Source organism: Lissotriton helveticus, chromosome 9, assembly GCF_964261635.1.
Source record: "Lissotriton helveticus chromosome 9, aLisHel1.1, whole genome shotgun sequence".
NCBI lineage: Eukaryota > Metazoa > Chordata > Amphibia > Caudata > Salamandridae > Lissotriton > Lissotriton helveticus.
The window spans coordinates 326,645,042-326,669,823 of record NC_136070.1 but is presented as its reverse complement, the minus strand read 5'-3'; the positions used below and the strand labels follow the sequence as shown (position 1 = coordinate 326,669,823).

Here is a 24,782-nt window from a genome sequence, read left to right as displayed (position 1 = left end):
CATTACATTTGCTTGGACGGCCGATTTTGCTCACATATGGTACTGCACTCTGCAGAAGATATGGTAAATCCACCCTACCCATAATGCATTGCATGTAAGACAGTACTGCGAGTACATTCAAATAGCTATGTCCATATATACAATTAGAAGCTTTGAAATGTAACAAAAGTATTACATTAATATCAGATTAGGTTGTACTCTGTGTGGAGCTGAGGAAGGGACATTGATAGACGTTTCATATAAATGTGAGATGTTCTAGTGAGGGAATTAACCACTGCCAGTCTAGCTTAGGACCAAGTGTGTGTCCTACCTTAAGCCTTTTAAGAAAGTAGTACCTTGAAGCTGTAATTGAAACCTAGGGAGTAACAACACAAGTAAAAGTGGGTGTCCTCATGGGAGGTTACAAGAAGAGACAAGGCGGTACTTAGGAGGGACTACTAAGCCTATAGACCAATGAAAAGCCAGCATTTACAAAGGACAGAGACAGGAGCCAATTAAAAAGATGGACTGAAAGTGAGCGGAGCTTTAGGCCCATATCCTGAATACAGCCTGTCTCGAAGAGACAGCGCAAGGGCTGCCTAGGCGAGATCTAAAACTGCTGCAACCTCGCCTCCAGATTTTACCATACAGGGTCACTAGGGAATGCCCTATGGATTGACTGGTTGAACAAATTTCTTTACGCTTTTCCTCCAATACCACTGATAATGGCAGTCCTGCACAAACTGGTGTCCATGACAGTCAAGATGATTATCATCACCCCAGAATGTCCGAGACAACTGTGGTTCCCGGACTTCCTTCACCAGTCTAGCCGTCCACATCTCAGGCTGCCTTGCAGGCCGGACCTTCTCACGAAGTTCAAAGACCAACTGCTACACCCCAGCCTTTCCTCCTTGTGTTAGGCAGCATGGCTCCTGAGATACCACAGTATGGTAGTCTAAACCTACCTCAGGACTGTATGGACATTTTAAAGGAAGCAAAGCAACCATCTACATGAGCAGCTTATGCTCTTAAACGGAGACGATTTTGTATTTGGTGTTCCTCCAAACAGATCAATCCAACCTCTTGCCAGGGAGAAGTCATTCTCCTCTATTTATTACATCATGCCAATTCTGACCCTCAATATTCTTTAGTCAGAGTCCACTTGTCTGCTTTCACGGCATACCAATACATTTCTTCACAAATCTCTTTCTTTAGGATTCCAGTTATTAAAGATTTCCTTTATAGAAGGTTTTTCCTGCCATTAGACGTCCTTCTCCTCTGTGGTAGTTAAAAGTAGTACTTTCTCGACTCATGCTTCCTCCCTTTGAATCCATTCACAAAGCTTCATTACAGCATCTCACATGGAAAACTGCTTTCCTGGTGGCCATTACATCAGCTAGGAGAGTTAGTGAGATCCAGGCCCTTAGCATCCATGAGCCTTACACAGTCTTCCACTCTTCCAAAGTGGTGCTACGCATGCATCCTAAGTTCCTCCCTAAAGTGGTCTCAGACTTCCACGTAAACCAGGCTATTGCTTTACCCACATTCTTTCCAAACTCTTCATTCCCAGCGGAGAGAGCTCTCCACTTGTTAGATATTGTAAGAGTAAAAACATTCTATTAGTACAAGGCCAAGGCCATTCGTAGCTCACAACAGATGTTTATCAATTATGGCCCAGTACGCACAGGTTTAGCTACTTCTAAACAGTCGATATCTATGTGGATTGTCTCTTCCATTGTCTGCTGCTTGGTAGGCCCAAAGCTCACTCTAGCAGAGGCAAGGCAGCTACTGCTGCTTAATGAGGAATATTCCCTTAGCGGATATTTGCAAGGCAGCTACCTGGAGGTCAGTCCATACGTTCACTAGATACTACTGCCCGGACACAGGATTTGTGACGGTTCTTTTTGTGTGCTATTACAAACAAGCATTTGCAATGCAATAAGTCTCGCATTTGCGAGAGTTTAAGCTATTTGCATTGTAAATGACAATGCCTTTTATGTATCTGTTTTAATAATTATACAAATAAAAAGGCATTTTCATTTACAATGCCAATAAATAGATCAAACACTTGTAAATGCGAGACCTATTTCGCTGCAAAGAAGTGGCCGCCATTGTTCCAGGCTGCTTGGAAAGTTTAAGCATGCATGGCGCACTGAATGTTACAGGAAAGCATGTAGTGACTGCAGTAGGAGAAACTCATTAAAGAAAATAGTGCTTACAGACGTACTGTATAACAATCAAAGTAAAAGGGCCAGTCCTCAAGGGAGGTTAGAAATGAAGACAAGATGGTACTAAGGAGAGACTAACAAGCCTATTAACAAATCAGAAGCCAGCTATTACAAAGGACAATGACACAAGCCAATGCAAATATGGGAATCAAGTCCATACTCCAATACAGCATGCCTCGCAGAACAGCGTGTGCACTGCCCAGGCTCAAACTAAAAACAGGACACTACTTCTCTCTACGACCCTGAATATGGTAACCCTATATATTTAGACTGAAAACTGCATGAAATCCTGGGAACAAATAAGCTACTGAAAACAGTTTGAATCATACCATGCTTGAGGGAAATAGAACATATACTGGATTTAGTGTTCAAATGTTTGTCTAGCAGTAGACTGCCACTAAGCTCAGAACTTTAGAACCATGAGTTTAACTTCTACTTACATCTTTATATGAACCGTTAGTGGATAAGGTATGCCCTACAATTTTCAACCTGGGACTCAATGCTTAAAGACTTAAAGAACTGGTCAAGGATAACAAAGAATGTACAGGTAACAACTGGTTACTCCTCGCAAGCAGTAAAACTGAGCAATTGTTCCCCATTGTTAGAAACACATTTTCTCGTCACCCATATACATTCAAATTGCCCACACGGCAGCTTTGTTTCCACATTAATCAAGGTAAAAACAAATAATAACTTTGGATTCAGCTACATTTATGCATTAGCATGTAAATGTAGTCTCCAAAAAACAAGCACCATCACCACATAAAGCCCAAGACACTGCAGACTTTTTTTCCTGGATGAAGACGGAAATATGTCAATTGTGAAAATAGATGGATTTTGACTTGATTGCTGTAATCTTCTGTGTGCAAACCGCAATAAGCAACTGTTCACTAGGCTGCAACCAACACAGAAGGTACCATCTAGAATTAGAACCATGGTTCACAACAGAAGCCATATACACCAGTTCTTTGTAGGCTGGGGATCTAAAAAAAAAGTTTAACGTTTTACATTTTAGTTAGAGTGCATTTTGGACCTGGGGACTCATTTTGAAAAAAATAATCTGAAAGATGAACAAATAGGAGCAGGAATACCATCTTCCATTTTAGGATCAATAACACAAAACAAAACTTGAGTCTACACTGCTACACTTTGGAAAGTTAAGGACTACCTTCAGAGTGGAGCACTTAACTAAAGAAAAGGTATGCAGAAATATAAGTTCATGAACTACTGCGTACGATTTTAAAATATTGTTTCTGTAACGAGGGACTGGGCTAGCTACATGCTCAGCATCACTGTGAAGCTGGACCACAAGCTTGAAGTCAGTCTGGTGCGAGACGTACTCCAGACGTTTACAACTTTTGAACCTTCCGCGAGAGAGAGGGAAGTAAGAAGTGCTCGGTGTCTTGGCACCGTGCCATCGCACGGACCAAGAGCCAATGATCCATTTCTGTGGAGCTATACACTGAAGCCTCGCCAAAAAAGTGCTCTGCTTTCTATTTACCCACAATACTGGAATCTAAATATTTATTTTCACAGTTCTTTTCTTTACCCAGGCCATCTGGAAAACTGACAGCAGTCATTCTAGACGATTGCTATTGAAGATCTGTTTCTATGGAGTTTTATGACGAGACTACATTGGACAAAGCTGGCTCTGTTCTCGGCATCAGTTAAAAGCACCTGTGTGAGGAAAGGTACGGAAAGGTGTTAGAAGAAGAGCTCATGTTTGATTTCACAGAGCAGGCGGGCTTAGATTTGTAAAACAGACTGAAGGCAGAGATTGAGAAATCCTGAGATTCGAGAAGAGTTCCTTCCTCACTGGCCGTTATGATAACCCAAGACTCCACAACTACCGAGAATGAACCACATCCCTCTGTAAGTGTGGCCCATAGGCTCCCTGAAAGAACACAATGTACACCTCCATTACTCTCAAGGGTCTAGCAAAAAGGAGATGGGACACCCCAAGCCTTAGCTTTAGTGTCTGGGTTTCAATGCCGCCTTTCTCTCAGGACATTTCTTTGCTGCCACGTGATGACTCGATAAGTCACCTACCCCCTCCCCCCCGCACCCCCGTTCCTAAATGTAGAGGACAGGGCCCCATGAGAGACCTTATATACTCTCCTTTAAAAAACACGTGCACAGGAGGTACTTCCTGATCCCGCTGACATTCTGCAACTTCTGCCCCGTTGGAAGCAGTCCGGAAAATGTCAGCTTTTTACTTGTAGCACTAGATCTTTCCAATCCAGTATTATACATAATATAAATATACCCAGCTCCTTTATGGTTAAAAACAGGACTTCCCGTATGTCGAGGTATAAGCGCCTCAGCCAAAACTCGGTACTTTCATTTGTTGCAATAGATTCAATAGAACTCTTGGCTCTTCCGTTCTTTGGTGCTGCCCTTCGCTGTAAACATTCAATATTTCTGGACATAGGTGGTGAACTGCTACAGTTCTTCCTAACACACAGCAGAGTTTTGGCCATTGACTACACTACTTCCCTGCATTTCCTTTCTGTTTTGTATACTTAGCCTTCACCTACTAGTGACCAGTTTTATGGAGATGGGGTACTAGGTTCTGGTTTTGTCAGAGGCACTTGCACACCAACAGGTCCACACGGAGTTACAAAGTGCCCCTCAAAGTCTTCTGTGAGTGGAAAGTGGGTGATGATGGTTTAATGCAAATGTCTTAATGAAGTGACATCCCCCATTGGTGACGCCTGGTCCTAGACTTTTATAGCACCTCATAGGGGAATAAGTGGCTGGAATAAAGCTCTGCTAACTATGCACCACCATTCCAAAGCCCGACCTTTAAAAAAATAAGCTCGCGAGATCCCTGCGAGGAGCGGGCACCAATAGAAAGAAGCGGCCAGTGAGTGGTGCTCGCACGACAAGGCTGCGAGGAGCGTGAGGAGACGCCATGCGTGCGCACATCGCCAGCCCGTGCACGCACATGGTTTGTCTCCCTTCGTGCTCCAAAGCGCGACAATAGAGTCTCGCCAAGCGAAGCACCGCATGCGCTGCGTTCGCTAGGCGAGACCTAAAAATCCATGTACTGAGACCATATATAATTACAATCTCTTCTTTTGCCATTCTAAGATGAAGAACTCTGACCACTGTAGCCGGCGCCAAGGCGGCATTATGACTTTTAAGTGGCATTTCAAGGCCTTCCCAAAGAAAGGCGAACTTCAGCACTTAAGAACTTTTATTGGATATAGTGTTCTGGGGGCCCCGAAGATGGGCGGGACTATTCAACGCTTATGACTATACATGGAAATCCCCTACGAGATAACTCATATCTTGTGGTGTTCCAAGCTGTAGTTAGTGCCTCCGAAGAGGGAGACAAATTTCTTAGAGCCAATTAGAATCAAATACACCACCTTAAAAACAATTTGAGGAACAGAAGCTAGCAAACGAAGGAAACAGCACCAACAAACTGGTTGCTTTTGGCAGTCATTAGGCAATCTCTGTGATTTGGCTGATGGGCATTAAAAAATTAACTGAATCTAGTATCTGTGATACACTGTTAAAGGTTGGAGCTCAGATGAATAGCTAAACGCTTGCATTTTGATGGCCCCAACATTACTTTTAAATTAACCCATTCTTTTTTTAAGATTTTACTATTATTTCTTGTCAGCGTATTAAACTCAGTACAAGGTGGGGCTTCCTACAGTACTATATCAATGTACATCCCCAACATTTACAAAGTAAAGGACAAAACCCACAGAATAAAATGAGGCGTTCAAAATGCACAGTGCCCTGTAACACATTTTTGTCTAACTCAATAGAATGAGCAGTCTGGTTATTAAAGTTATTAAAACAACTTCTACAATAGTCAAAAACGCACAGTTTGTTTTGAGATCAGGCACCCGGCTCAGTTCAACTGACTTTTTTAACTCTAAGATTAGGTCTTCGATGTCATTGAGAAGATTACCATAGTTTTCTCCATTCGCATTGTTGTCTTTGAGGTATATGCTGTGATAATGTGTGAAGTTGCAAATGTTGTTAGTATTGCAAACACATTTAGGAATCATCTGCAAACTGCACAATTAGCACTCTAGCAACAGTCTGTGAATCATGATAATTAACAGCAGAGGAAACATCTTAATTTGTTTTGCATAATATATAAAATTACATCTACTCTCAGCAATGGCGATACAGTATTATTTACATTAAATTCTTCTCCTTACATGTTGCACTGCTTAGTAGTCTTCTCAAAAATCATATCATACATTACCTAAGTGACATGCGGTATGTATGAGCTATGATTGTATTGCTCCAATATTCATTTTGCACGAGTTATTCTAAGGCCCTATGCACAAACTCAGCGCCAGGATACCCTCTGGGTGACAGTCGCGCTTAACAAGCATTAAATACATACATACATACATACATACAAACTACATAAGCTTCAAACAACTGATTGCTTCAAATATGAAAATAATAAGTCTTATGGAGAAATGTCCTGGTTCACACACATTGTTGTTCGGGAAAGACATCAATATCTCCCTCTGCTTCTGACAAACTGTGATCTGAAAATAATTTATTTGAAACTTGTTTCTTATGCCACTTGATTGACTCCCCATATTGTAATAATGGATCAACTCCAGAGCTGACTGAGGACTGAAGACCATTATCATCAGTTGGCCGTTCAAATGACTGATATAAATATATAATTATTACTCATCTTTACGAAATTAACTTAAAATCACGAGCATCATCACTGTTAGACCAAAGAATTAAAATTTTAGTTAAAGGAAATTTAGTTTAAGGAAAATATGAGCCTCATTCTGCCTGCCTCCCAACAAATCGAAATTATCAAGCGGACTACCTATAGCTAGTGCCCTCTTGCCTGTCCTATTTCTATGATATGTTATCAGAGCTGCTAATCTTCTAACCAAAAAGATCTTAAAATCCTGACGTCTTCAGTTGTAAGCCATTAGAAGCAGATTTCCCCCCCAAAACCGAACAATCTTTACCAGGCCCTCCATTCAACCTATTCAGTTGACCTGTACCATACCCACAACAAAGACAATACTCTTCCCATGCAGCTACTTCACTTGTCTGGTGTTTTTCTCTGTTTAGAGCACCGTGTGAGGAAGCTCCAAATTCACTTGGGCCAAAGACGATCCACATGTTTGAGTACCTTGTCCTTGGGTGACAGTACTTGAGCATATGGTAAGCTCCAAACATTGCATGCCGCCATCGGTTGGATCATTTTGATCAGTTTGGGTAGATGCACTAGCCTCGAGGACTGAACTGCAGCTGCTTGAGCATGCCACGCCTACAAAGGAAGGATTTCCCAGGTATAGGGAGGGATAACTCTTGCAGATGGCAGACATTTCAACACAAGTTTAGGCGGTCACTTGTCAGAGAGAGTATGAAGTAGCCAAGGAGCACACAAAGCTAGTAAAGTTATTGTGTCATTTACCCACGCTGATCCCATTTAAACATTGACGCTGTTTACAGTGATATCTATTGGTAACTACCGGCAATGCTTAATAGCAGATAATGGTAATGGTAACATTAAACCAAAAGAACATTACAATTACTGGCGGTATTTAACCTTGTTAGTGCACGTTAATGCTGCATTTTCAGGCAAAACTCTAAATACAACTGTAAGCAATATTTAAATGAAGAACTAGGTGTTCTTAACAGTGACTTGTAGTACCCTTAGCAGACCTGAACTTTTGGTAGATCTTTAATGTTATAATTTATGTGGCATGAGGCCTGTACGTACCAAACTGAACACAGATGTTGACAGTGGCCCTTATTACAATTGATAACCAATAGCCATTTTTACCCCCAATGAATACCATCAATGAAAAGAAAGGACATATTTATTTTGCATAGTTTTTCTTGCTTGATCGATAAGAAGATTTTGCTTAAATAGTAGTCTGGGCGATATTACACAATAGTTTGCACACGTACCAAAAATGTAGCAAAGTTGCTTTCTAATGAGGTCTGTCTGAAGATTGTTTGCTCTATTCATTATCACTCAAGCATCAAAAACGATGTGAAACAGATTTGCTTCAGTTTCACAACATTGCAAACATTGCTCAAAATGGCCCGGCCTGTCTACAGAGGATGAGAACGAGAACTTTTCAACACATTTACAAATGATGAATATGAGAAATGTATGCTCTACCATGCAAGAGTGGTGAAAAAACAGGAAGATAACCACTTAAGTAACTGTGAAATATGGTGGGATGTGTTGTGCATTGCATATTTGTCAGGATATACTTTTTTTCTGGATTGCATTAACATGTTGAGAGGAACCACCGATTCTGATCTTTATGCGTTTGTGTATTAAAGCTGTAGTGGTTGAACAAGCATTACACTCTGAGCTATAAATATGTGTAATCATATATAGATTTAAAAAAACTTACATGTATCGAAACTTATCCTGGTTGAAAAGTACTGCATTCCTGATGCCAGAGAGTCAGTTAACTGCGGTGGGCCCTTATCTATAGGGAACCAGAAACAATGAAGACCCCAACAACTACTGACATGCAACAAGTCTCATACTGTAGAGAGGACATAAGCAAAGCTTTCTGCCTCAGATGACAAGATACTGCACTGCCACCAGATTAGGTGTGTGGCTTCCATTCAAGCCATAGCATATAAAACCCTATGAATCTGTGAAATTCACTTCTATTATGGGTTTTTTTCCTAACACAAAGCTAATGTATGAAGAAATACCCATTTGGGATACCAGAAGAGGCTGCTTGAATGCAGGTACTTATATATGTGACGCAGGAGCCATCTTTAGCAGAGAAGGCATCTAAAATGATTATAGTGAACTACAAGGTTCCTTGATTAAATCAGCGGGGAAAGTACAACGGCGAAAAACCTCAATTTGCAAATTTACCAATGTATCTGTTTGCGCGTCATATTGCCAGGAGTCATGGGCTGTTATTCTACCTCCGGGCCAAAGATATTCCGTTAAGGGAAGGAGGGTATCAAGCAGCTGTTGGGAATGCTCATCGTCAGCATCAGTAGAAGCCGGGATATGCTGATCATCCTGTCGTTTCGGTCTCTGTCTCTAGCCCTACTTTCATGAGTGTCATGGTATTTGGACTCCCATCCCGGTCTGTTTAGTGCCTCAAGGAGGCCGAACGAAAATGGGTCTGGGAGTAGTATAGGGAGCCTCTTGTCATGCACGGAGATTACCTTTACTGTAGCTCACAATGTACAGGTCTAATTCAAGATTCAATAATCAGCGAAACTGTATGAGGATACCTTAACTGTTTTGATGTTTTGCCACTCTAGACATCTTGCCTGTCCAATCCTGACACACCCTCTGGACAGATTCAGGTCAGAAAAGTGGCACCATTTAAAGAGAGAAATGTAATTTAAATCAAACCCCTTTACATCACCTGTCTGACAGAATAAATCATTATAATAAACTGGGTAGTAGGAAGCTTTGTGTGAAGTGACAAAAAGGACTTATTGAAAAGGCAAAAAAGATCCTACACACAGAGTAGAAAAATGGACTGGGTGAGAAACCACCACTGAGCTGCGCTCTGAACTTAAAGAGATCTTTGGATACCGTCAAAGGCCAGAGCAACTATTATACTATGTAAGGTTGTATACCTATAGACATCATTTCTTTTATCAATGGGCAAAAATGAAAAAAGGTTACTCAGCAATGTCGCATAATTTGGCAAATGTTTTGTGATACACACCCACATTACCCAACCCTTCACTCGAGCAACACACACACACACACACACTTTCTTTCTCTCTCTCTCTCTCTCTCTCTGTCCAAGACATAAAAATAATATTTGTACTTTGGGATAGGCATTGTTTTTCTTACGATTAGCATGAGTTTGTCTCTCGTAAAAACGCATTCCAGGACTGAGCACAAGCCTGCAGATCTTCAATGTTTTCTTCATGCTAATGAAGATCCCTCGATGGAGAACCTTTTGCGCGTGCACATGTATTCCCAGATCATCATACGATCCAGAACGTGCGTTCACTGTGCCAATCTCTCTCTTTGAGGGAATGCAGTTGAGTTTATTGACATGAACATATTTTTATGTCTAGACATACTCTAAAGCTGGGTCCTTTAATTGCAAGGCAGTCAAAAATATTGTACATGGGGTCCCTATATAGACTGAGGAATCTATATGAAGTGCCACAGGCTAAAGACTTCAAGAAGCAATCTGTTACAGGTAAATAACTGGTACTTTCATATCAGGATTTTTGGAAGGCGTGGCAAAGGCATTAGAGTCTTTCTAGAGAAATAAGTCTGGAGCTTACACCAGGAATCTGGTTTCCTAAGTCGCAGTTGAACTACACCGTAGCAAAATACAAACACAATAGTCGGTCCTAAAAGTACACACACCTCACTTAATAACTCTAAGAAACTTACCAAATATTTGTGCAAAGGTTCAGTTTATACTGGGAAAGAGAAACACTGAAAAATCAAATGAATACCATGGACACACTGGTTCAAATATGAGTGGGTCACCTAAAAGGCTTGGCTAATTATGGCTCTGGTAATAATGGTCCAACGGAAAATAGAGAAAGTTGGATGTGATGGCAGTGGTGTGGGTGGCAACCAATTATTATTCACAGTGGGACAGAAAGACATTATTTTTATATTTGCAGCAACCTCTTCATTTCTCCTTTGAAACCCTACTGACTAACCTCATTTCCCAAAGTTTCTGTAAATAAACCTCTCTGTACTTACCGCTTGTCAGTCTGCGTCCACGCCTCCTTCATGCCTTCCCGTCTTTTCCTCCTTGGTGGTGTGTAGTACCTGTATTGAGAAAGAACCGACTTGGCCTGTGTCTTCAAAGTGCGCGGTTTAAATGGCTGATGACTGTCTGTAAAGTGATGTGAATGTCTTTCAAGGAGATCTCCACTGTACGTTTTAGCAAGGGGGTCCTGAAACTTGTGACAACTATCCTCTTTGGGTATATTGACATCAGGGGAGGAGATTGATGTGGTATTGCATAGTCGTTTCACAGAGGAGATTCCAACGCTTATGCCGGACGTGGAAGAACTCAAGCATTTCCAGGAAGAGTTTTGACCCCCTCCAGCTGTGTTGGCTGAGACCAGGTACTGTTCAGGTGAAGAAAAAGTTGATCGTGGTGAAGAGAAATGTTGATTCTCCATGCAGGGGGAGATAATGTTGTTGACCATATTGTTGTCTTCGGTGCCATACAAGCTCTGGAACAGAGAACAACAGCGTTAAACTATCAATGAAACAACTTCTCTTATAGAACTATGCTAAGAAACAATTTCCACAGAACCTTAAATTTGTTAAAATAACTTAAAACACAAACTGGCAAACATACCTTGACAGAATATGGTGTTATGAATGCATAATCACCAGATACAATCAGGTTAGAAATTAAGAGCTATGAACGCCAAATACCATGAGGAAATTAAAAAATAGAAGTTGCCAGTTCCACCGGAATGATGGGTTATTCAGGAATAACTAAGCTGGCATACTTCACTCCATTACATTGGGGGGCGGGGGGAGGTGGGGGCGCATGGGGCCCTCCTGACCTTTAGGTGCTACTGCTACCCTCTGGTCAACAGCAGCACTAACATTACTAACATTAAAATTCGGTATCAGGTATCAGAACGATTTTACACGAGCACCAGTTGTGTTACATGAAGACACATTCATTTTTGTTAGGCACGGGGAGATTAAGTGATTTGCCCAGAATCACAGGATGTTGTGCGTCTTTGCAGCTAAAGAGAGTTAATAACTACGGAGTCCTTCATTTATAAAGACATCTTGCAGCAACCGTGAACAAATATGATAAAGTCTCTTAAAAACTCAAAAAGTGTATTTCATTAATATAAATAACCTTTTACCTCAGTAAAGCAGATTCTATCAGCGCATTGAGAAGTATTTTTTTTTTTAAAAGGAGAGAGTTTTCATACATGAATTTAGAAACATTCATGCTTCACTACCATCCTGGCAACAAGGCCAATAGTGAACTAAGAGGCACGTCAGTTAATATGTGCAACATTTGGGTGCCTGGGGTTGCAACCATACATGAACATTATAGTTTATCATATGAAACACATGAGAAGTTTTTGTACAGCGCACATTCTGAAGTCATATATTTCGAAGTCCTCTTGTATGTGAAAATGAAGGAAAAGGAAGGAAAGTAAAATTAAAACAATCGCCCAAGATCACACATATTAGTCAACTGAAAAGCCGGGATTGTTCTTGGGTTTTCGGTTTCCACATTGTGCAATTCAAATCAGCCAGTTGATGTACATGCTTCGCCTCCCCCCACACTCACCCCGATTCAGTGATGGTATCTGTGTGGCCCTCGGTCCCATCAGCGACCAAACCTTTTGGCCCACAGGTAAATGTTTGCGAGTACCCATGCTCTGGTCCATGCAGCTGTCATTCCTCTATATGGACATGCAACTCCTCGGTGACATGCAATAATATCTTTATATTGTATGGCATGTTGCACTTTTATGCCACATATAAAGCCAGAAGCACCTTTTGCCTAGTCAACATGACTGATATGAGTGTAGCCATACATCTTAACAGCATATATCGTTGTGATTTAATTTAAATTTAATTTAATACAACATTTATTGAGCGCATAGCTACTGGGAAGCATCCCAGCACTAGACAGAAAGGACCTAAATGGTTTAAATAGGAGCGTTTTGGAACAGAAAGGTTTCAAAGGGTTTGCGAATAGGAAGATGATGTGACTCTTACCAAAGATGTCCAGGAAGAGTATTCCAGAGTCTGGAAACGTTGTGCGTGAAGGACTTTCCTCCACATCTCACCCTTTTACGTTTGGGGATTACGGCCAGATTTAGATTAGCCAAACAGACAGCTTGTGGGGTGGTAAAAAGAGACGAGAGACTCATTTATTGAGGGGCACTTCTCCCATAAGGTTCTGTGGGCTATGCACAAAGATATGAACTTTATTCTATCCGAGATAGGAAGTCAACGTAAGGACTTCAGGGCTGGCCTAGCCAATTGAGTTCTGGGCGTACCGAGTAGTAGCTGAGCAGCACAGTTCTGAACGACTTGGAGTTTCCTTATCGTTGCGTTGGGAGCTCCCAAGTAAAGGGAGTTCCCATAGTCCAATCGAGAGAAGACCAGGGCCTGGACCATAATTTTTCTTGCTCTCTAAGGAAGGAGAGGAAGAATTTTCCGCAGGAGTCTGAGGATGCTATAGCAGGCCCCTGCCAACATCACTACTTGGTGCACGAATTGAAAAGATTTATCCAACCAGACACCTAAGCTTTTAATTTTAGTATTAGGGGTGGGGGCAGGGACAAGGCAGGGTGGCCAGGCAAAATTAGGCTCCATACTCAGAGAGTTGTCCAGGAGCATAAGCTCTGTATTTCCACCATTAACTTTAAGACAGGAGTGGTCCAATCATGATGCCACTTTCATTAAGCAAGCTTCCAGGTCGGATCGGGTGCTCTGGTGGTGGTTGAGGGTAACCACCAATTGTGTATCGTCAGCATATGTGACGATTTTGATCAAGTATGGCAAAATAATGTCTGCAAGTGGCTTCATGTATACATTAAATAGTGTGAGGCTCAGGGTAGAACCCTGAGGCACTCCACAGCTGAGCAGTAAGTGCTTGGAAATAGAATCTCCTGCAAATACCTGGAATGATCTACCATCTAGGTAGGACCCGAGCCAGGTGATAGAACACCCAGAAACTTTGACCGTGCTAAGTCTGTTCAAAAGGATATCAAAGTTGACGTGTCGAATGCCGAGCTTAGGTAGTGGAGGATGGTGGCTACTGCTCCTCCCTGATCAACAATTCTCTTGGATTCTTCAACCACGGCCAGCAAAACAGTTTCTGTTCCATGTTGAGGACGGAACCCAGTCTGTGATTAGTGAAGGAGTTTATGAGTTTCCAAGAAGTCAGAGAGGATCATATCAACATATTTCTCTAGGATCTTACAGATCCCAGGGAGCAAGGAGATAGGGCGGTAGTTACCCAGGACATCAGGATTCAGGCTTTTTAAGCAGAGCCTTCACCATGGGAAGCTTCCAGGGAGCTGGGACTCAACCAGAAGAAATGGAAGCACTACTTCTTTGACTTTGCGTAGGAAGTGTTGGGACCCTGGGCCGAGAGGAGAGTCAGAATTAATTTGGGAGAACATTTCCGATAAGATATCCAAATTCATAGCAGGTTATTCCTCCAGTACCTGCTCAGTGGAGAGGGTGGACTTTTCCATTGCTAAAGGGTCTTGGAGGCATATGGAAACAGGAAAAGTATTATAAATATCTTGAATCTTTCTGTGGAAGAATTCAGCAAGTTCAGTGCAATGGCCTGGCGATTCAATTTGTTGTGTATCTGAAGGGCTGGGGGCTCTAGAAGGTTTTTTGTGATGCAGAAAATTTCCCGGGTGGTGTTAGCTGCTAAGTTAATTTTTCCTTCATAATAGAATGCTTGTGCTTTCTTTATTTCCAGCTGGTAGAGTTTTACAGATTCTCTGCATTTTAGTTTACTTGGATGAAACCGGAGCACCAGTGGTATCAAGAACAGTAAAGCTCTGGCATCACAATACCCTCCTTGATGAACCTTTTTTTAATACAATAGACTGGTAGCAGGGGCATTGAATATTTCTATATGAACTGCAATTAAAGACAATTTTAGAATTCTGAGAAGCACAGCTGCAGGCCCCCGCTGCACACTTGATTCAAGCGCAGCAAAACAGCTGTCAGAACATTTTTAGGGCTCGCCTGCTGATGCGCTTCTGCGCATAGCTGGCGAAGCTCTATTGCGGCTTATCCAGAGTTTAACCACCACTGGCGATTCTACTGGCGATTCCTTGAAGTGCATGTGCTTTTTAGGTCATTGCGCAAGCGCAAGCCCTAAAAAGCGCGTGCACAATGCCACCAGCAGCCTGCCTGCCTGCCTCGCATTACCACATCAAAGGCAGCCCTCCCAGCGCATTTCTCACCCACTTAATTATTCACGTCTGCTTGGCTGTGTCTCTCCCTCATCGTCGTTCTGCCCCCCCCTCCCCCCCAGCAATGCCCTCCGTCTTGTTTTATTGTAGCTTGTTACCAAATGGTCACTCCCACAGCCTTTTGCTTGCAGGGGCGTGCAGGCTGGCAGTTGCAGTCCTCTCCTCGTGGGTCAGGTTACACGCACAGCACCGTGAGGAATTTCCGTGCCTTGTGGGGATCTTGTATTCACTGCACTGGGTGATTTATGAACTTTCCGGAGTAATGTTACAAGGACTGTAACTTAAAAACTTGAAGCAATAAAAGAAGTGTGCTTTGCAGCAGGGACATTAACCCTCTGTGCTACGTTATAATGAGTCAAACCTTTGATTAGACAAAACATAGATGTCTGCATTGGGTACATTAACCAACAGATTTATTTTGTCATTATTAGTAATCTTTCTTCTCAGGCTGGGCATCAGGCCAGACGTGTGACATGAAAGCGCAGAAGAGGAGACTTTCTCTTTCAGTCCCAGTCGCATCCAGGCTTGACTCTCGTTTTAGCACCATTCACCCTGCTCACTGGAGCACGTGCACACACTGGGCATGCGGGGCAATTCCCTACAAACGGGGCCATCATTGGCAGCTGAATTAGAATGACAGCCTCGCGACCGAACACCACCGGAGGATGCTGTCCCCAGTGACACAAGTAGTAACATTTAGGCGCACAGATTGCCATTGCGCCTTAATGTAACTCCTTCTGTCATGACTGTGTGTGTGCCCGTGTTAGCCTGCTACTGCCTCAGAGCGTGGGATGGGAGAGGGGGGGCTACAGCCTGCCTACGGTAGGCACTCACAATGAGCATAGCAGCAATTGGCTATCCTCAGGAGAGAGTGCACCATACAATCAGACATTCATAAGGCACCAAACAACACGCACACAGAGCACAAACCAGCCCAAACATCTCTCCCTTGCGAGGTGTTTTTTTTTCTCGCACAAATGGGAAAAATGGCACCCATCTGTGTGGGAAATAGCCCAACCTGGCAACCCTGGGAGCTGCTTTCCTTCTTAGATGGCATCACGTCAGCAGCTATTCCGGGTCCCTGCCACTCCGGGTCCCAGTTCAGGCCTTTCTTTTGAACGTCATTGTTTTCAGGCAAATTGGTCCAATTTTCAAAAGGGTAGGGGGTGCGGGGGCACACTGCAGGTCAGCATTACATACCGCAAATCATTATGGCAGATGCAGTTCCTGTTGTTAGATGTGTTTTAACATATGTGTTTGCACAGCCAATGCTTGCTTTTCAGGTATCTGTGGTGACCTCCGTTGGTGTGTGTGTTCGTGTTTTTGTTTAGGATGTGATATGTGACTTTAAGTGTGTTTGAGGTCTTCTTTTGCTTGTTTCGACTTGTTTGTAGAGTCAATTAGTAATTTGTAGAGCGAGGAGACGAGCTCCTCCCCGAATGTCTGCCTTTCAATTGAAATGACGTCAGCCCGAGTTAAAATGCAGTCTGGCACTTTGAAATGCCCTCAGTGAAACCTGGAGTCTGCTGAGGCTGTTCCTCTGAGCTCTGTGTACAGAAACCAGGTCGTCCCAGCTGCCCACGTGGGTGTCTGTTTTACCAGACATCTAAGTTCACGGTCACTCAGCACATACTAGCTACCACACCAATGTCTTTCTTTCTTTCTTTCTGTCTTCCTTTTTCTTTCTTCCTTACATTTCCTTCCTTCCTTTCTTTCTTTTTCTTTCTTTCTATTTGTTTTTCTTTCTTTCTTTCTGTCTTTCCCTTTCTCTCTGTTTTTCTTTCTTTTTCTTTCTTTCTTTCTTTCTCTCTTTCTCTTTCTCTCCCTTTCTCTTTCTTTCTTCCTCTCTTTCTCTCTTTGTTTCTCTTTGTTTCTCTCTTTCCCCTATTTCTTTCTTACTTTCTCTCTTCTTTCTCTTTCTTTCTCTCTTTCTTAGTTTCTCTTTCCCTATGTCTTTCTTTTTATTTATTTCTCTTTCTTTCTCTTTCTCTATCTTTATTTCCCTTTCCTTCTCTCTTTTTTCCTTTCCCTTTCTCTCTTTCTTTCCCTTTCCCTTTCTTTCTTTCCCTTTCTCTCTTTCTTTCTTTCTCTTGAGTCAATGGGTTTAAAGAGTAGATAAGAGGGTGGGCAGGTGGGATAGAAGTGGTGTCACCACACTGTAAGACATACTGACGCATGTTTCTATTCCACCAGCTAAATACAGGGTCTTTCCTGCGTTCCAGTCATGCACTAGTGGGGTTCAAGCGAAGTTCAGAAAAGTGACACCCACTCTATCTATCGCCCTCACTCTATCTGTCTATCTATCTATCGCCCTCACCTTATCTGTCTATATCGCACTCACTCTATCTATTGCCCTCCCTCTATCTATCTATTGCCCTCCCTCTATCTATCTATCGCCCTCACTCTATCTATCTGTCTAGCTATCGCCCTCACTCTATCTATCTCTATCTATCTATCTATCTATCTATCTATCTATCTATCTATCTATCTATCTATCGCCCTCCCTCTATCTATCTATCGCTCTCCCTCTATCTATCGCCCTCACTATCTATCGCATCACAACAGCATCACTCAGCAGCATCACTCAGGGGCACCTCAACATCACTATGCGCTACCACAGCATCACTGAACGCCACAGCATCACTCGTCGCCACCACAACATCACTCCGCGCCACCACACCATCAATCTGTGCAACCATTCAACAACAGCTGGTTCAAATATGTTCTCTCAATGTTTCAAGCTTTATTACAAATGTCACAAAAAGATGTTACTATTTCACTTCTGTTATTGGATTTTCGTCACAATATTATGCACTGAACATAATCTTCACAAAAGTTATTTACAAAAGTTTAAGCTATTGCCATTATAAATTACAATAACTTTTATTTAACCCCTTCGACGCTCATGACGAGCTCAGCTCGTCATGAGTTACGCCTGTCGTACACTCATGACGAGCTGAGCTCGTCATGAACCGCGGGATTTAAAAAAAGTCAGCGCACAGCGGGAAAATGTGTAGCGCGCATGGGGTTAAGTATTAATTATTTAAAAAAAATTAAAAGCCATTGTTATTTGTAATATCAATACATCTAAGTCACGTAAATGCAACACATATTGCATTACAAATGCGATAGGTGTCACATTTGCAAAAGTTATAACTATTGGCATTGTAAATGACAAAGCTATTAATTTAGCTATTTTCAAAAATAACACATAAATAAAAAAAAATTATTTATAAGACCAATAGCTCAAACTTTCCTAATGCGAGCCCTATTGCATTTCCAATGCTTGTTTTATTAGGAGACCACAATGAGAAAACCTGTGTTTAGCAGCAATGCACGGCCAATGGTCATGTTCATGTTATTACATTTTCCTTATATTTTGAAATTAGACCATTTTATTTTGCGAGCTATTATCCAAAGTAACGAAAAGACAGAAGTGAAAGCCACCAATGGAGTGAAAAAAACATAGCTATAGATAAATACTTTATCCGTACCGTTAGACAAACACTTGCACAACTCACCGCCATTAAATCATGACGGCATCTAAAAATAGACCCCTGGTTGGAACGGTTTAGTTATCAGTGCTCCTTGAAACATGAAACTATCCAGTAAACAAATGCAAAGTGTACATTTGTTGCTGACTTGCTCCCTTCACGTTTTGTAACTTTGTGTATCCATCTCAACTGTTTTAAGAACACTTATCAGAAGACAAGTTCAAAAATAAAAAAACTAAAAGGAAAAGTTGACATAAGTCCTCAAAAGTGCTTTTAAATCATATTTAGTCAGGCTCACAGACTGCAGCTCTACGAAATATGACAAGCTTAAAGAGGAGCAGATGTTCAAACGGATTATAGAAGCAAATGTAATACTGAGCTAATGTTTGAGCTCCCGTACATAAATAATTATTAAATTATCAAATATACTGTCCTAGCTATGTGTTAATCCAATTAAAAAAATCATAATGAACTGACAGCTTTAACACTTTTAAAAAGGCCAGCTGACCAGTACAAGCTCTGTGCAAACGCTAGAGAACATGTCTGGCAAGACGGCATAGACAACTAAGCAGTGAAGTGTTTATCTGATAGCAGAGGAACTAATGGAACACACCATGAAGGTGCCCTTGGCACATGTAGTGCCACTCTACTAGGGAAGCACAAGTAAATTAAATATGGCAATTGGGGACAAGCCAATCTTACCATGTTTTGAGGAGTGAGCACATGCACTTTAGTACTGGATAGCAGTGGTAAACGGTGCAGAGCCCTAAGGCCAGCAAAAACGACATAAGCAAAAAGTGGAGGAGGTAGGCAAAAAGTTTAGGGGAAGACCACCTTAAGGCTGACAGGTCTAACAACATCCATTTAAGTAATAAGGCAGAGAACACCTAATGTTCTTTGCAAAAACATTAGACATGCTTGCCATTATTAGTAAGAAGAATTTTGTAATTCTAAAGAAAAAGCTATTTATAGCAAACCCTTAATTTGTTCACAAAAGTACATGATACATTTAAACTGTATTGGGTGTAAACCTTCCACCACACAGTTCATTAATCTAAAGATGGCTCACTGATGGGCAACAGAAATACAAGATCCTGCAGAAACATGGTGCTCTATCAGACAAGCTTTTCTGACAATTTTTATGAATTTGTTTCATTATTTATTTTACAACAATGTAGACGTGTATACACACAAAGTAAAAACATAAAAAGCGATCAAAAGAGAGCAGACAGCTCACATGCATGTTGGTCAGAGCATACACAAAAGCGACACCCCAATAAATATACCTGCTTGGGCCACGGCCAATACACAAGACACTTCATTAAGAGTATCTTCTGTCCTCGTGTGTTAGTGTAGTCACACCTGTTCCTATCTGTCCATCGACATTTCGTCAATGCTCGCACACATGAATTTCATGTGAAGTCAAGGCAAAAGCTTATCGGGAGGGTACAGAAGCGCATGGACTAATATTCTCCAGTCAGTCAGGTCACACTCTAGCAAGACGTTTTTATTAATCATTTCCTGCAGACTTCTTCCACCACAGTCCGGTCCCCCAGCAAGTCCTCTTTCCAGGGTATTTCTGACCTCATATAATCAAAGAGAGGGAGGAGGAAATTGTGATCCTTCAATTTCCTAATATCGATACAAATAATCAAATGGGGAAGGATCACTTGTCCTGCATGAACCATGCAGGACAAGTGATCCTTCCCCATTTGATTATTTATTTCTGAACTCAGCCAATTTATTACTATACTGTGCATAGCCAAAGCAAGAGCCAACATTGTTGGTTTCTCTTTGAATCTATCGTTTGTACCTATTGGGGAGAGCCCAAGTAGACTGGCCAAAGGAGCTCTTGTTTATCGGATCCAAAAATGTGCTAAACACATTGTCCCAGAGCTCCGCAACACCTAGTGCTATCCCTGAACAAATTAAATAACTCATCATTATGCATTTAGGACAAGTACTGTTACTATTATGGTCCATTTTATGCAGTATTGAACAAATCATGTAAGTGTGATGTACTAGATTAAACTTGTGGTTTTTTAAATCTACCATTTGACAGATAAGCATTAACATTTCTAAACGCTATGATCCAATATTTAGCAGGTATTTCAGCCTCACAGACCCTTTACGAGCAACACTTTTCATCCACTGTGGTCTTGATGTGCTCTATATAAATGGGAAACTGCATTACATGTCCATCGTTCGGTCCAGCAACACAGAAAACAAAGCAAATGCTCCTGGTACCTGAAGGAGCGCCTCGCATGATTTTGTGGTTTCTTTAAGCAACCATTTATACTGTAGTAATTGGGACTGTTAAACATGAAAAGCATACTGTGCATCCTCAAAGGAAAAGAATATGTCAAATTTTAACAGGTCCTCTAATTGCATACAACCACAGTCTTTGTACCTAACAAAACTAATGTCTCCTATGGCCATCATAGACTCGGCAAGCCCCACAAGGGATTTCCTGATCCTTTAATATGTTTAGAAATGAAGATTCATTGAACGTTATAACCAGGGCTGAGTAGTTTGCAACTGCTTCATGTTGCTGTGTATGGAAAGTATGGGAGATGTTAATCTTAAGGGACATGAGAGATGGTGAAATTGAGAGTGGAAGTAAAGTATGAACAAAAAATCTTCATACATTGACCCCTCTATCATCTTTACCAAGTACACAGGCCACATTTCACTACATCCCAAGAGAGACCTACTGACAAACAAGCATCTTGACAAAGTTAATGCTTTAAACCTCCACCCACTCATTAAGTATTCCGTGCCTCTCATTACTGAACAAGGCTTTCAATGTAATATCCGTAGTGGAGCAAATTATCTCCTTGCAATGGATGACTGACTTCCTAACTGATAGAACACAGACTGTTACTCTAGGAACTTATAAATCTATGCCCACCAAAGTGACAAAGGGGGTTCCGCAGGGCTCATGCCTGAGCCCCACCCTTTTCAATATATATGTTACCCCCCTGGCTAAACTCATGAGGTCCTTAGGGTTCAATCCCATTTCATACGCAGACGACACCCAGCTCCTCCTCACATTTGATAAAAACAGACCAGATATACAGCTCATTTTCTACGAAGGCATGAAGGCTATCGCTGCCTGGATCTGGATTAATTTCCTTCAACTAAACGCTGAAAAATCAGAAATCATGCTGTTTGGAGGAGCAGCAACATATGCTGGTCGCCCAACTAGTGGCCTGAGGAGCTGGTTCATGCCCTGGCCCCTAAGGAAGTGTGTCAAGAACCTAGGCATAAGAATTGATCAAAACCTAACTCTTGATGCTCATGCAAATACTACTGCTGGCTCCTGCTTCTACATCCTTAGTCTACTTAGAAGGATCTTCCCCCTTCTACACTCTTCCACCAAAAAAACGTTAATGCAAGCCTTGGTACTAAGTAGAAGTAGACTAGATTATTGTAACGCTTTGCTATTCTCGGCAAACGAAGGCTCCCTTAATAAGCTACAAGTGGTGCAGAACACTGCTGCCCGTCTCACAGCTGACGCCCCGTCCAGAACACCCTCTGTTCCCCTCCTTAATAAACTCCACTGGCTCCCCGTGAGAAAGCGGGTAAAATTCAAAATAGGCTGCACTATCTTCAAAGCCCTTAATGGTCAAGGCCCTTCCTATCTTTCAAACAAACTAGCGATGTACACCCCTTCAGGTTTGCTTAGATCAGGCTCTGAACTTTTATTATGCACCCCTAGAATTTAAAATGCGCGCAGCGGAGGCAAAGCTTTCTCTTACCTTGCCCCGGCCTTTTGGAATAAGCTACCTCTCCAGCTTCATAACTGTCAGAACCTTTCCCAGTTCAGAAAGCTCCTGAAAACTCACCTTTTCTAGTTCTTTGCCCCAGCTGATTTCTTCCGTCCTAAGCGCAGAGATACCCCTCAGGGTGATTCAGCGCTATACAAATCAATAAACTTCAAACTTCAACTTCAAACTTGAAACAGTACCAACCAGATTTGAAATATCATGCATCACTTCTTTGAAAATGTAGCCTGGCACAAGGTTTATAACTCTGATCTGCTATTGTCAAAGAGGAAATCCAGCATTCATTCTCTTGGCTCTTACAAAGGTCAAAATCTCAGAGTATCAAGTCTGTTGTAATTCAGTCTTTTTCCATATTATGTTTCGATTGCCTTGTGGTTTCCTAAGAACTTACAATGAAATGATATGTGGGGGGGGGGGGGGGGGGGTTCCTTCAAACAGCACACTGTGTTCCCACTTTCTCCTTACCCTATAATTCTTTCCTCTCCAGCATACTAGTACCTGTTCCTTATGACTGCTTGATTTAGCTTTAAATTCATTCTGATCTAATATTTCAACCATAGGAAATGTTCCTCATTTTCATGTATGCAATAGTTTAGATATTCATAGTACAATATAAATGATATTACTCAACTTTATTTTGTAACTGCTGATATTACCGTTTTGCCTCATTCCCATCATGTACCGGTAGACCTAAACTTGGCTGTAAGTATTTTCTGTTTCATTTGACAAAATCTCAATAGAAATGTATTAAGGAAAAACAGAGTAAAATAAACATCAAGGTCAAAGGCCTTGGGTGCTGGCTGGACCACCTGCATCACCACATATGTGTGTTTGCTTGTTGGGTATCTTTTACTAAAGACTATAAAATACCTGACCAATCATTCTTGAGATGCTTTATACACCGGCCAAGAGTGAGTGGGGGTAAGACAACAGAAACGTGGTGGATAGATGGCTCAGGACACATACCCATGAAACATCTTTCACTACAGAGATTAACAAGCATTTACAAAGCAACGGTCTCGCCTTTGCCAAAGTTAGAGCTATTGGCATTGTAAATGACAATTTGTATTTATGTGTTGGTTTTGAAAACAGATAAATAAATGGCATTATCATTTACAATGTCAATAGCTTAATCTCTCGCAAATGCGAGACTTATTGCATTTGCACCCACCCACACACCCACAGAGAGCCACCCACCCACCTTGAGAACACGTGGTGGCAAGGCAAGTTTTGTTATTGTACTGCTGGACAGCACTACTATCTTTACTGCCTATAGAGGGGGGGCTCGGAAGGATGAAAGGCGGAGTCAGTCCATGTCAGAACATGTGAGAGGCAGATTTCACATTCTTTTCTGCAATGATGTAACTTGCTGAGATCTCTTATCCAATTCGGAATGGGGATATCCTATATAATGTATTGTTAGAGCTCTGTAGAGCACCTGTCCACCCTGCGTCTAAGCACTACTGAGAGGTAAAGAGGTGCATGGACACAAATGCCAATGGTGTTGACGTCAGCTACGGAGGAATGAATTCTAGCAGGTTAGTATTGGGTTCAGACACAAGTAGGTGCATTAATGAAATGCCGGTATTTGTACAGCGCGAACAATTACCCCTAAGGGTGTCAAGGTGCTGGGGGCCATCGGGAAGATTAAGTGAGCTACTGCCCAGAGTCACCTGCTGCCGTCGCCAGGGATCGAACCGTGAGTCCCATGCTCCAGAGTCAGCTGCCCTTGCCACTGCGCCACCACTCTCAGGGGTCGGGAGGCCAGGAGCAAACCCTACAGTACCAGTATGTGTGACTGACCGGAAGATTAATATATCTATGTAGCGTTTGGAACAATATCTTTAAACCAGCTACTATGTGTTTTATTTGTAGCTCTTGCATAGCGCTTGCTACTCCAAGTGAGGCGCTGAGACGCTTGATGATAGCTCACATCTCCACGCGCGTAGGCGCAAGTGTGCCCAGTAACAATTACAATGCAACCAAAAAACGAAGGCGCACCCCAAAGACAACACGTGTCGCCTGGTGTGTAAAATTTCAACCAAACGTGTTTTTAAGCACGGGGTGGGGAACCCGGCCAGTCACACCCAGAACACATTTGCACTGGGGGGTTAACCCCAGTGGTTTTCTGTAAACCCTGCTCTCATTGCATAAACATTCAAAGGGAGCATTCGGCAAGTATTAAAAATTGCAGCTGCTGTAAGAAAACTCAGAGGGTGGCAGTCACTGTCAGCAGCCTAGGGTCCCCGGAGGATTCCCAGGCCGAGGCAGGCAGAACGCCTGTATTGTGATTGCATTTATATAGCGCCTACTACCCCTGAAGAGGCGTCGATCTACAGCATTGCTGCTGAGGGAGCCTTCAA

At 42.1% G+C, this 24,782-nt stretch overlaps 1 protein-coding gene across 2 annotated transcripts in view; it reads right to left on the bottom strand.

Annotated features, from left to right (window-relative positions):
* The window catches only part of SPATA7 (spermatogenesis associated 7), a 504,965-nt gene that overhangs the window by 254,765 nt on the left and 225,418 nt on the right, over positions 1-24,782 (bottom strand). For both annotated transcript variants that reach the window (XM_078660014.1, XM_078660015.1), the window contains one exon: positions 10,900-11,381. In XM_078660014.1, coding sequence (XP_078516140.1) covers positions 10,900-11,381 — 482 coding nt within the window. The remainder of the gene's footprint in view (positions 1-10,899; positions 11,382-24,782) is intronic.